Below are 12,381 nucleotides of genomic sequence, written 5' to 3'. Positions count from 1 at the left end.
CTATTGTCAAAGGTCAGCAGGCTTGTGATGAGGAACCCGAGCATAGGTCCGTAGGAAAGTCTTGATGCCCGACACCTCATGCCAACTGGTGTGAGAATTGTCGACTAATTGCTCGCTACATGGAGGAATCATCACAGGAGTAAAAGTGCACAATATATACATTATCATGTTTCTTGAAAAAAAAAATTCTGTATATTGACATTAAGAAAGACAATAGTGTGAAAGTCGTCGTTGCAAAAATTCGAGTAAACTGGAATATTACAGATAAAGCCTATGAGGTATTAAAGTAAACATCCACAGCTCTCGAAATCCTACAGATAAGATGATTTTGAATCAGCAAATAGGTCTTGTCCGACCAATTCTTGGAAACCACTAGCATTAGCGATATTTTGGAGATCCAAAACCTTAGCTTGTGCATGGTCCAGACTTCATTGAGCACTCAAGTATAAATAAGTCTTACAACTTTCTAACGGAAAACTTAATGACTTCAACTTAAATTGCATACTAACCTAGAATTTGGGCTACTTAGTAATTAAAACCTTGTGTGTTTTTGAAATTCTTATTATTTATGTACTTGAAATTAGACTTTCATTTCATAATACAAATCTTATTTTGGGATTGAAGTTTGTGGGTAACTTCACTGCAAACCCTCACGAGACAACACTCATCCACTAGGGTAACCTAGGAGTTTAACGGCTTGTTGCACGTGCTAAGTGCAATCGTGGTGCTCTACGAAAGTGAGTATTTATCTTAGTTCATGTATATATATAATAATTAATACTTTTGCACTCTCATTTTCGTACTAAATTGCTAGAGACTGGCAATAAGCTGGTTGGGGGATGTGATGAGAGCATAAAAGTGCAATCGTCAGACCATCTTAATTAGTATTTTAGCTAATCATTAATAATAAAATTAACTAATTAATGTTTTATTTGTGTAAGTAGCCTAATCAGCTCGTTCCCCGCACTTCAAACGATCAGCCCCCATCGTATCACCTAATCAAGCCATCGCACCCATGCATGCATGGAAAGCCCACATCCTAGCTCATCCCGAGCACCTTCACCTGTGTCGTCCCCAACGTCCCGAGCTCTTCATGCTGCCATGCATGGAAGATACCATTCCGGCACGTCCGCATCTCAGCCGTGGCACGTCCCCGCCTATGCATGCCTGGAACTCACTGCTAGCACCTCCCCGACGTTTGCCGAGCTCGCCCTTGCTGCACCAAAACGTCGCTAGCCACCGTGCACAGCACATCTCAGCGTGTCGGTTCAGAAGCATCCCAAATGCGTCGTCAGCGCAGCAGCCCGAGCCCAACTATGTTTCGTCCGTTTCAGCCCGTGCCATCGTACCATGCATGGCACGTTCCCCCCATCCCCAGCGTGCCAGCCAGTAGCCAATTCCCAGGGATCTTGTGACAGCCCAAGAGTCCGTCGGCATTCATCCTTCCCGTGATCCCAGCCTCCATCGTGGCCATGATCGGCTCCTCCCTGCATCCCAGCTCTTCCGCACATCACAACACATCCACATAGCTTCTTCCGCCCGTGATCCCAGCCGCATCCGCACCGTGATCGGCTCCTCCTAGCGCTCGGATCCACGTTCTCCTCCTCTTCCAAAGCTTCCGGATTAGTACCCCATTTCAGCTCCTTCTCGTGAAGCTAGCAAATCCCATACGCAGCGTCCCAGCCGATTCAAGAAGCCGCTTCAGCCGCCCGTGATTCTCCCCCAAATCCTAGCCTCCCAGCACCAATTTCGGCCGCCCGTTTCAAATCTGCACCGCGTCCATCCCGTGCGAAAACAGGGGAGAGCAACGGTCTGCGAGCAATCTCCTGCAAGCCTTGTTATTCATCATCCACGGATCACGCTGGCTGGTCCAGCCTCCTCCGCATCCAAGCACCCACGGTGCTCTTCATCCGAATCCACCTCCTGAGATCCCGCGCCCGTTTCTCCTCCTCTCCATGCTCTGGCAATCTATAAGAAGGGGAGAACGAGAGGAAGAAGGGAGCTCTCGGCTGGGTGGTGGGCCAAAGACCAGGGAAGAGTAGGGTGGAGTGCTCGGTTGGTTTAATAGAAAAACAGGGGAAGCTCTGTTTTGGGGAAGAAAAGAAAAAGAAAAAAAAATAAGAGAGGAGTATTTTATTATTTTTATGTTTGAGTTTAGTTTTTTTATTTATTTATGAGAGCAATGTTTTTCTTTAGTTTGAGTTTATGAGAGCAATGTATTTTTTAGTTGTACTTTAATTGAAAGTTTTAATTGAGAAGTTATGTTTTGAGTTTCAGCGCATGTTGTCTTATTTTTAGTTTTATTTTAGGTTTTGTTTTGAGTTTTAATTTTTGAGAGTTTATTTGGGTAGAGAGTTGTATTTATTCTGTAATTTTAATTTCTGTTCTGCAATACATTAAATCTTCTTTCATGCAATCTATATTCCAGTCTGCAATTTTTCTAGCATTGTTTTCATCTATTTTATGCCAAAGCTTTTCTTTGATTAGTTCAATATATAAATGCCTTTCGAATTTAAATACCTATCTTTTTGTCAATTTCAAGTAGAAAACATTCTCCGGTGGACCAAAGAATCCGTCAACATCTCCAACGTAATGATTTTCTTTCGTTATTCAAAAAATCGATTTTGAATCGGAGTGAACATTTCAATTTTTATGCAACTCCAATCGCCTCCCTGTGGATCGACCTCTTACGACCACTATTCTTCGAGTAGAAAAGGTAAGAGTAAAATTTATTTAAAGTTTGTTTGTTGGTTCTAACAACGATCTGTTTAGCATATTTTTAGGTAAACAGGAATTCGACAACAATGCACAACCAGTGATCTCTCTGCAGGCACTAACAGGGTGGAGCGGACCGAAGACGATGTAGGTAACTGCTCATATTCGAGGACATCCGCTAACCATCCTCATCGATAGCGGCTCAACCCACAACTTCATAAGTGATCGCATCGCCCAAGTGCTTCAACTTCCAGTGGATGCTATTGAGAAGTTTGGGGTCTGAGTCGTGAATGGGGAAACTCTCCAAAGCCAAGCGAAGTTTCAGCCGGTGGAGATGAAGCTGCAAGGCTAGAGGTTCTGGGTGACTTTTTATACACTGCCGATAGTAGGGCTGGATGCCGTTCTGGGTATACAATGGCTCGCCCTGCTTGGCCCGGTGCTCCATGATTGGAAGCGTCTGACAATAAAATTTCGGTGGGACGGTCGGGAGTGTGAACTATCTGGACAGCCCCCTATACTTGCTCAAGCTCTAGATCACCAAGGGATGCAGCGAGAAATAACGAGAAAGACCCAATTGTTCGCCGTCTTTGTCAAAGAAGGGGGCAACCACTAACCCATAGCTGAGGACAAATAGCCAACGGACCTCCAGCAGTTGTTGAGCCGATACTCGGCACTCTTTGAAGAGCCTCGAAGGTTGCTACTGGAGTGAGAATTCGTCCACCGAATTTTCTTGCGAGAAGGAACTTCAGCAATCAATGTGCGATCTTACCGGTACGCCTATTATCAGAAGAATGAGATTGAAAGATAAGTGACTAACATGCTGGAAACTGGGATCATCCGGGAGAGCCAAGTCCATTCTCTTCCCCGGTGCTCCTAGTGAAGAAGAAAGACGAAACCTGGAGGTTCTGCACAGACTACCAAGCACTCAATGCGGCCACCGTCAAATACAGGTTCCCCATCCCAATCATTGACGACATGCTCGATGAACTTCATGGAGCATGGTACTTCTCCAAACTCAATCTCAGATCGGATTATTACCAGATCCGTGTTCACCCCGATGATGTTTCGAAGATAGTCTTTCACACCCATAATGGACATTTTGAGTACCTGGTAATGCCTTCGGGTTGTGCAATGCCTCATCCATATTCTAAGCAGCAATGAACTCAATTTTTCGGAGGTTCCTGCGTAAGTTTGTCTTAGTTTTCTTCGATGACATTCTGGTCTACAGTACAACCTTGGAATTGCATTTAGTTCTTCTGAATGAAACCCTCAAGATCCTCGCTGAACACCAGTTTTACCTCAAGCCCTCTAAATGTTCTTTTGGGCAACAGCAAGTCGAGTACCTTGGCCACATTGTTTCGGCCAAGGAAGTGCAGGTGGATGCCACGAAGATTCGAGCTATGCTGGAATGGCCACAACCAACTTCAGTGATAGAACTGGGGGGATTTCTTGGGCTGACAGGGTATTACCGAAAGTTCGTCAAGGACTACAGGATCATTGCTGCACCATTGACAGCTCTATTGAGGAAAGGGCAGTTTCAGTGGAACTCCCAGGCTGAACAGGTCTTCCATCATCTAAAAGCAAGCCATGACGTCCACTCCGGTGCTCGCGATGCCAAATTTTTTTAGGATGTTTGTCATTGAAGCAGATGCCTCCGACAAGGGCATCGGAGAGGCGTTAACATAGGATGGAAGACCCATTGAATACATGAGCAAGGCACTGGGTATAGCAGGAAAAGGATGGTCCACTTATGCTAAGAAAATGCTGGCGATCATGGAAGCAGTGCGTATGTGGCGGCCATACGTTTTAGGAAGGAAGTTCCAGATACGCATCGATCAAAGGAGCTTTCGGCATTTCCTAGAGCAATGCATGAGTACGCCGAAGTAGCAAAAATGGGTTGCCAAACTCTTGGGGTATGAGTATGAGATCGTTTATAAGCCTAGAAAGGAGAATACAGTCGCAGACGCTTTGTCTCGCCAACTTGAAGCAGCCCTACTTAATGCCATCAGTCGGCCGCTCTTTGACATATGGGAGGAGATATGGGTTGCCAACCGTGACTCTTATTTGCGAAGCAAACTTAAGCAGCTTGACGCCGCGCCGGACCACATGAAAGATTACCGACTCAAGGGAGAAATTGTATATTATAAGGACAAGGTTCTGATTCCACCAGGATCATCCATGTGTTCCAAATTAATGGAGGAATTCCATAACACCAAGATCGGCGGTCATTCAGGGTTGTTGAGAACCTATAAATGAATCTCTCAAGCCTTCCACTAGGAATCAATGAAGAAGGATACTCAAAGGTTTGTAGTGGAGTGTGCGATCTCCTAGCAGCATAAGTATGAAGCACAGGCTCTGGCTGGGTTACTGCAACCTCTACCAACACCGACGCAAGTCTAGAAAGATGTTTCCTTGGACTTCATTGAAGGGTTACCACGATCCAGGGGCAAGGACGTGATCATGGTCATCGTTGATTGGCTAACCAAATATGCTCATTTCTTGTCTCTCTCCCATCCATATACTGCTAAGGGGGTGGCCGAGCTTTTTGTGAATCAAAACGGACGTTTACATGGATGCCACGGTCCATTGTGAGTGATCGAGACCCTATGTTTGTGAGCGCCTTCTGGCGAGCGTTCTTCAAACTCCCATCCATATACTGCTAAGGGGGTGACCAAGCTTTTTGTGAATCAAATCGGACGTTTACATGGATGCTGCGGTCCATCGTGAGTGACTGAGACCCTATGTTTGTGAGCGCCTTCTGGCGAGAGTTCTTCAAACTCCAGGGAACCTCGTTTAACATGAGTTCATTTTATCATCCATAGTCGAACGACCAGACTGAAGTGGTGAATAGATGTGTAGAGCAGTACCTCAGATGTTTATGCAGTTAGTTTCCCAAGTCATGGGAGGCCAACCTAGCTTGGGCGGAGTATTGGTACAACACCACCTTCCATTTGACCATCGGGATGCCTCCATTTTTAAGCCTTATACGGGAGAGCTCCGCCTTCAATTGCCTAGTATATGGAAGGAGCTTCAGCCGTCGATGAGATCAACAAAAGCCTAGTCGATCACGATCAATTGTTGAAGGAGTTGAAGGAAAATTTGGAGAAGGCATGGAACTGCATGAAACAACAGGAAGACTGGAAGTGGAGGAAAGTGATCTTTGAAGAAGGAGATTGGGTGTACTTAAAACTCCCTCCCTATCGGCAACAAACCGTCTTCCGACAAGCTAGCTCAGAAATATTTCGCCCCCTACCAAATAACTGAGCGTATAGGATCAGTAGCATACCGGTTGGCGCTACCAAAGACTGCTAAAGTCCATCCGGTGTTCCATGTCTCGCTTCTCAAAAGAAAAATGGGAGAAGGCCAGACCTCCTGTACTGATCTGCCATCAATAAAAGAGGACGGAAACCTGATGCTCGAGCCTGAATTGGTTAAGGATTATCAATGGGTCCGCAAGGGAGGGAAGCTTACAGAAGAAATCTTCGTATAGTGGCGCTCATTGCTTGAAGAAGACGCCACTTGGAAGAGTATGAACTGATGAAGGAGTAGTCTCTCGGAGCAAACCTTGAGGACAAGGTTTTGCTTGAAGGGGGAGGGGATGATGGGAGCGATGAGCTTCTCAAACCTGCCAGGCCTCAGCGAGTCCGTAGGCCAAACCCATGTTACCTGGTTGCCATCAGCCACGACCTTGATAGCCACCTTGACAGCTCCGAGCTTGGTTCGCAGGAGAAAATGGAGGAGTCTACCACGATGAAGCAGGAAGTAGGAGGGCTCTCGACGAGGGGCCATGCACGTGGCTCCGCTTATAGCCACGTCGTGAAGATGGAGGAGAAAGAACCACGTCGCGAAGACGGAGGAGGAAGAACCACCATGCATGCTCTTGAAGCGCGGACATTGGGCGCGCTGTTGACGCGCGATGGCTCGGCTCCCATGAGAAGTGGGAAGAAAGGTGGTAGAGCCACTCCGAAGCGAGGACGTGGGGAAAGGTGATGACGCATGATGGCTTGGCTTCCATGTGGACATGGGAAGAAAGATAGTAGCGATGCTCCGAAGCGAGGACGTGGGGAAAGGAGTTGATAAGTGAAGGCTCCGGTACCACGTCATGGGGAGGGGATTAAGAGCTGGGAAGGAGGAGGAGATAGTTTAGGTTGGGTATTGCTTTCTTTTTTTGTTGTAACCGAGTTGCTCTCACCTCAGGAAAAAAGTAGAACTTTGCTTACATGGGTTTTTCTCTCACCTAAAGAGAGGAGTAAATAAACCATTTCTCTCTCTCTCAACTAGCTCCTTCCTCTGACTGCGACCTATCACAAACCAATGAGGTCTCTACAACCCTTCTGCAAATCAAGAGCACCTTAGTAGAATTTTTCATAATTGTAGGTTGCCGCTTACTGGATTTTCTTACTGCTAAAAATAAGTTAGACCATCAAAACTCAATACAGCTCAATGTGGTCCATCTCGGTAGTTGCTTTTAGTGTGGTATGAAAGGTACGAGTCTGTTTTAAGGATAAATTCGCTTGATGGAAGGTCCCAAAATAAAACTAACCTCAGCGTTAGGTTTCCTTTCCATCCAAAATACAGCCCATATAAATGCGTATTGGCCATGGTTTGTCTCATCGAGAGCCACTATATAGAAATTGGAGAGGCAGTGGTTTTTCTCCTCGAGAGCCACTATACTAAAATTGGAGAGGCAGAGAAAATTTCTAGCATAAACGTATGTACTACCTTGTGTCGCCCTAACTATTATTTATTTATTTATTTTTGTTTGTTGTCGCAGGCTATCTTCAAATCATTCTAGACGACGAATGCTAAGTTTTTCTACATAGTTGCAGAATTTTTTGGATATTGCTATTATAATTTTTTCTGCACACCACTCACTGCAGGGTGGCCAACCCCTCTCTCCTGCTAAAGGTAACCCGGAGCCCATTCTTCATGTACAAGGTGGTGGTCAGCTTGGGCTTCACCTCCTGTCCCTCCACCACCTCCACGCGGTACCTCAGTAGTATCGACGCCGCCACCATCTTCATCTGCATGTAGGCGAACTTCTTCCCGACGCACAGCCTCGGCCCGGCGTTGAACACCGTATACTTGAACTGGCTCTCGGTGACGAGTATGCCATCCTTTATCCACCTCTCTGGCCGGAATTCCCTGCAGTCCTTCCCCCATATCCGCTCCATCCTCGCCATCGAGTATATCGAGTAGAACACCCTTGCCCCCTTCTTGACTACGCTCCCATCGGGGAGAATGTCGTCCTCGAGCACTTCTTTGAAGTCGAGCGGCACCGACGGATACAGTCGAAGGGACTCCGACAACGCTGCTTGGAGGTACTCCATTCTTTTAAGCTCTTCGACCGTGAAGACGATGTTGTCGTCCGGGCGGCAAACTTCGTCTTGCCGCCTTTTGATGGTCTCTGATATCTCATCGAGAATCCGTTCCTCCACCTGAGGGTGTTGGTGCAGAAGCCAGAAGAACCAGGCCAGTGCAACCGAGCTGGTGTCCCGGCCAGCGAGTATGAAACTGATGCAGAAGTCTTTGAGAAGCTTATCCGAGAAATTGCACTCCATGCCGCCATGACCACCCTCCTTGACTCCGGCCTCCATTAGTCTCGACAGGAGATCGGACCGCTTATCCAATCCTTTGAGCTTTCGGAGTTCAGCTCGCCGGTCCGACACGGTCTTCTCGGCAAACGTGTGGACTGTTCGGATAGCCACCTTGAGCCGCTTCTCGGAGCCGACGTCGAGATGCTTCATTATCTTCCACACGAACGGCGGCACGATGAACCGGAACAGCGTGAGCTCCGTCGCCTGCTCGAAAGCCTTGGCGAAGGGGATCACCGGCAGGTCGACGGCGAGGCAGCCGGGGTCGACCCCAAAAGCAGCGGTGCAGATGTTGTCGAAGGTGAACCGGAGGAACACGTCCTGGAGGTCCACGCTCTGCCCGGCCGCCGACAGCCTGTCGAGCAGCACGAGCAGCCTGCGGTTGACGAGCTCTCGCACGGTCTCCGCCGAGTATTCGGCGAAGCGGCCGGAATGCATCTCAGCGGTGGCGGCGCGCCGCTGGGCTCGCCACCCCTGGTCGTCGGCATTGAAGATGCCATCGCCGAGGAAGTCGCCGAAGCGCTCGCGGTAGTACCGGCCCTTGGGGAAGTTGGAGAACCGAATCTTGAGCATGTACTCAATGTTGGCCGGCTCGACAGTAATGACGCCATGGGCACCGCCGAACCACATGCCGCGGTACGGGAAGGTGCCGCCGGCCCGGGCGATGGCGTCGGTGGCCCAGTCGTAGACGTTGCTGAGGTGAAAGAAGAGAGTCGGGATCGCGCCCAGAACCGGCCACATCATGGGGCCCTTCTCCGTCAGCCGCCGGGCGGTGGCACTGAGGACGAAGAGAGCGAGCGCCACCACAGCCACGTCGGAGATCCGGAGGTTGTTGGTAATCTCGGACCAGAAGGCTTGAAGCATTAGTTCCATCTTGGAGCAAAGGAAGCGAGCCTTGGTGGGGTGGAGTTAAATCGAGCTTGGAGCTCTTTGAAGGGGTGGTGGTTATATATCTTTACAGCAAGGGAATAGGCTGTGGAGGGGATCAGCCAAGTGATGAATCTTCCAACCGTTTTCTTGACCAAGGTGGCTCCAGAGTCTTCAACATTAATACTTTCCGAAATAAAATGCGAAAGAGGCTGCCAAGGAACTGCCAATTGGGATGTTAAATGACAGGTGGGGAGGAAATTAAAGATGAGCAAAAGAGACTGGCTTCTTTGGATAGGGTTGGGCTCTGCTATTCAGAGTCGGGGACGATCGGAAATTGTGATGGGACTTCTATCTGGATTAGCAAACTTGGCTTCCAAGCACTCTAATCCTCCGCATTAGTGTACAAAAGAAAATGATCACAAAAAGATGCACCCTCAAATTAATATGAGGTGCACAGTTAAGGATGATTGCCAAAGAAAAAAATACATGCATACATACATATATATCTATACACACACCCATAAAAAGAGCCACAAAAAGGATAAACCTTTTTCTCAAAAGAAAACTACTGAAAGAAATTATTAGATGCTGTTGTTATTACACATAAAAAGAAGAAAGAAGAGGGGAAAATTATAGTGGACCATATAATCTCATTGGTCCACCTAATAATTTCTCAACTATCGGTGCTCTATGCCATAATTCCACTGTCAAATACAACAATCTTGTCATGCCACAATTTTTTCTGCCTTGCAAGATTGGGTCCTGTTGCATTCCTCGTACGCAATAGTAATAATGATAGAAGTGGTATCCATACATCATGATCTAGAACCATCAAAGTTTTCCACAGTCTTGGAGGAAGCGCCATACTATTTACATGCTTGTACACAGCAACTGCAAGGCAGTGACTTGCTGCAAATTTTTCAGGAGGCAATCTTGAATATGATATAATCCACCTATTAGCAGTAACACATAAAGGTTGGTTTTCCTCTTGACATGTTAAAATTCAGTTGGAACCATCAAGGATCAATATCTTGAGCATGATTCTTGGCTGCATGGCATTGGTCGTGCTTTAGATTGTGATAAAAATGTGTGTCCACTCTAAATGAAACCCCCTGTGAGGCTCTGTTGTTCAAATGGGATGTTTGAATTCCTTACGTAACAATCTCTCTCTTTACTATAGAGAATCATGAAATTTCTCGTTCTTTACTGCTTGATTTTATAGATAGATCTCTACCAACTACTAAGGACCAAATACCTTCATTGCTCTACCATTACTGCATAGGAGTACTTCCTGCATTTGGTCCCAGGATATCCCAATTAATTTGCTCTAGTTTTTTGGTGGGAATTAATTTACTTACTCAACTCAAGCTGATGTTTAAAGAGTAATCTTTCTTTGTTACTGTACGTTTAGGGGTGGCAACAATTGACATGGTCCTATGCTGCTTACGCCCGGTACGATTCTGGGATTTTTGAGTTTGGGTATAATATGGGTCAGTTTCTTTTTATTCATATTTCAAACTGGCCGGGTATGGATTACAGCTTTGGTCTGACTGGGGTTATAAGGGTAGAGTTATATTTGATTGCGACATTATATGTCGGATTAAATTATAATCTCAGATAAGGATCTTATGAATAATTGATTTTTATTCTAATGCTAATTGCTAAATTTAATTTGAAAATGAGTCCCTAAGAGTTGCGAAGATTGAATTAGATAAATCAAGATGTCCAACAACCCAAGTATATCTAGCTACAAATAAATAATTGAAGTCTTTGGCCATGCCTAAATCCCTAAGACCTCTCTAATGTAAAACAAATATAGGACTCGGTGTGTAATAACCCAAATTTTTGGACTCGTGGACCGGCCTGGAGTGGCCAGGCCCAGCCAAACCTCAACTAGCCCAGCCTGTGGGCTTGTGGGCTGGCCTAAATAGACCAGGCCCGAACTCGACCCGTGCTAGTCATGTGAGGGGATCGGGGAAGAAGACCCTGACTAGGAGTCTTCTTCCTCCTAGTTTTTGATAGAAACGACAAATCTCTGAGGGTAATCCGAGTTCCATTCGAACTCAAGGATCTTGCCTATGTAACTCTTCTCCTTCTCCTTTGATTTTCTCCACTCTAATCGTTGAATCGTTGCGATTCAAGCTCTTCTTCTTCAAGCTTCCTCTTCGATTCGTCATCAGAAAGGGCTGCCAGAACCTGGCCGAACCGAGTTGGGTTCTCTTCGCCTTCTTCCCTTTCTTTCTCGATATCTAGCCATTGTTCTTGGCCATTTGGAGCCGGCGAATCGCCAATACAAGTACGTTTTGGTCTTCATTGCCCTATTTTGCTGCCGCCGTCCGCCATCGAGTGGGGAGAGGACCACCACGGCTGCCACCCCCTTGGTCTTGCTAAGGGGAAGGTAGGAGGATCGAGAGAGAGAGGGTTTCTTTACTCTTCTTTCTCTTTCTCTCTCCTCTCTCTATTTTCTCGTTCTTTCTTCCTCCTCTTTTTCTCTCTCTTGTTGTCTCTCTCTAGTTGATCCGGGTAGATGGTAATAGGGACTCGAGGGACCAGGTGATGGACCTCTGGTGGATGCCAGTAGGCGGTATAGGTTACTAGTCTACTATTTGACTTTCTTTTAGTAATCGAGTTTGATTCTATAGAGAAATAGTCATCTGCGCAAGAAATTTTTCATCGGGGTACTCTGCACCCTAGCTTGTAAAGCTTGAAACGGGTCAGTGATTATTGTGTTAGTCAGTCTTCAATAGAGGTAAGAATCCATGTATTTGAATCACCATATATATATATATATTTATTAGTTTGTATCATTGGATTTGCATCATGAGATTTGTATCAGTTTGGCATGTGACGATATATTTTTAAATTAATTTCGGTACAAATATATTTTTATGGTTATTATACATATCAGATATTGAGTACATGATTATATTGAGTATATTTTTTTCTGATCCATCTTTATTGGTTCTACCTCCTCTTTTTTATGAAGAGAATGAATCTTTTTATCAAAGGATCAAAAAAAAATCGGTCCGGATCTACTGCGGGAATGATTTGGAAGATCCAAAATTAAAAACAGTGGTATTTGCTAGCAACAACATAATGGAGGCAGTCAATCAATATAGATTGATCCGAAATCTGATTCAAATCCAATATAGCACCTATGGGTACATAAGAAATGTATCGAATTTGAGAGAAAGTTATTGTA

At 46.0% G+C, this 12,381-nt stretch overlaps 2 protein-coding genes across 2 annotated transcripts; one reads left to right on the top strand and one right to left on the bottom strand.

Annotated features, from left to right (window-relative positions):
• The first annotated feature begins 3,872 nt into the window (after positions 1 to 3,872).
• LOC120109373 (uncharacterized mitochondrial protein AtMg00860-like) lies at positions 3,873 to 4,343 on the top strand. The gene has a single exon (XM_039123127.1). It carries the CDS (start codon positions 3,873 to 3,875, stop codon positions 4,341 to 4,343), a length of 471 nt encoding a protein of 156 aa, XP_038979055.1.
• A 3,148-nt stretch (positions 4,344 to 7,491) lies between these two features.
• On the bottom strand, positions 7,492 to 9,618 carry LOC103709942 (cytochrome P450 86B1). Its single transcript, XM_008795479.4, has one exon. It carries the CDS (start codon positions 9,180 to 9,182, stop codon positions 7,587 to 7,589), a length of 1,596 nt encoding a protein of 531 aa, XP_008793701.1. The 5' UTR covers positions 9,183 to 9,618; the 3' UTR covers positions 7,492 to 7,586.
• Positions 9,619 to 12,381: the final 2,763 nt, after the last annotated feature.

Source organism: Phoenix dactylifera, unplaced genomic scaffold (assembly GCF_009389715.1).
Source record: "Phoenix dactylifera cultivar Barhee BC4 unplaced genomic scaffold, palm_55x_up_171113_PBpolish2nd_filt_p 002087F, whole genome shotgun sequence".
Lineage (NCBI taxonomy): Eukaryota > Viridiplantae > Streptophyta > Magnoliopsida > Arecales > Arecaceae > Phoenix > Phoenix dactylifera.
Note: the sequence above shows the minus strand (reverse complement) of the source record. Positions and strands in the feature narration are given on the sequence as shown.

Coding starts and splice junctions, on each gene's coding strand:
- LOC120109373 (XM_039123127.1), top strand. CDS start 3,873: ATGAACTCAATTTTTCGGAGGTTCCTGCGTAAGTTTGTCTTAGTTTTC.
- LOC103709942 (XM_008795479.4), bottom strand. CDS start 9,182: ATGGAACTAATGCTTCAAGCCTTCTGGTCCGAGATTACCAACAACCTC.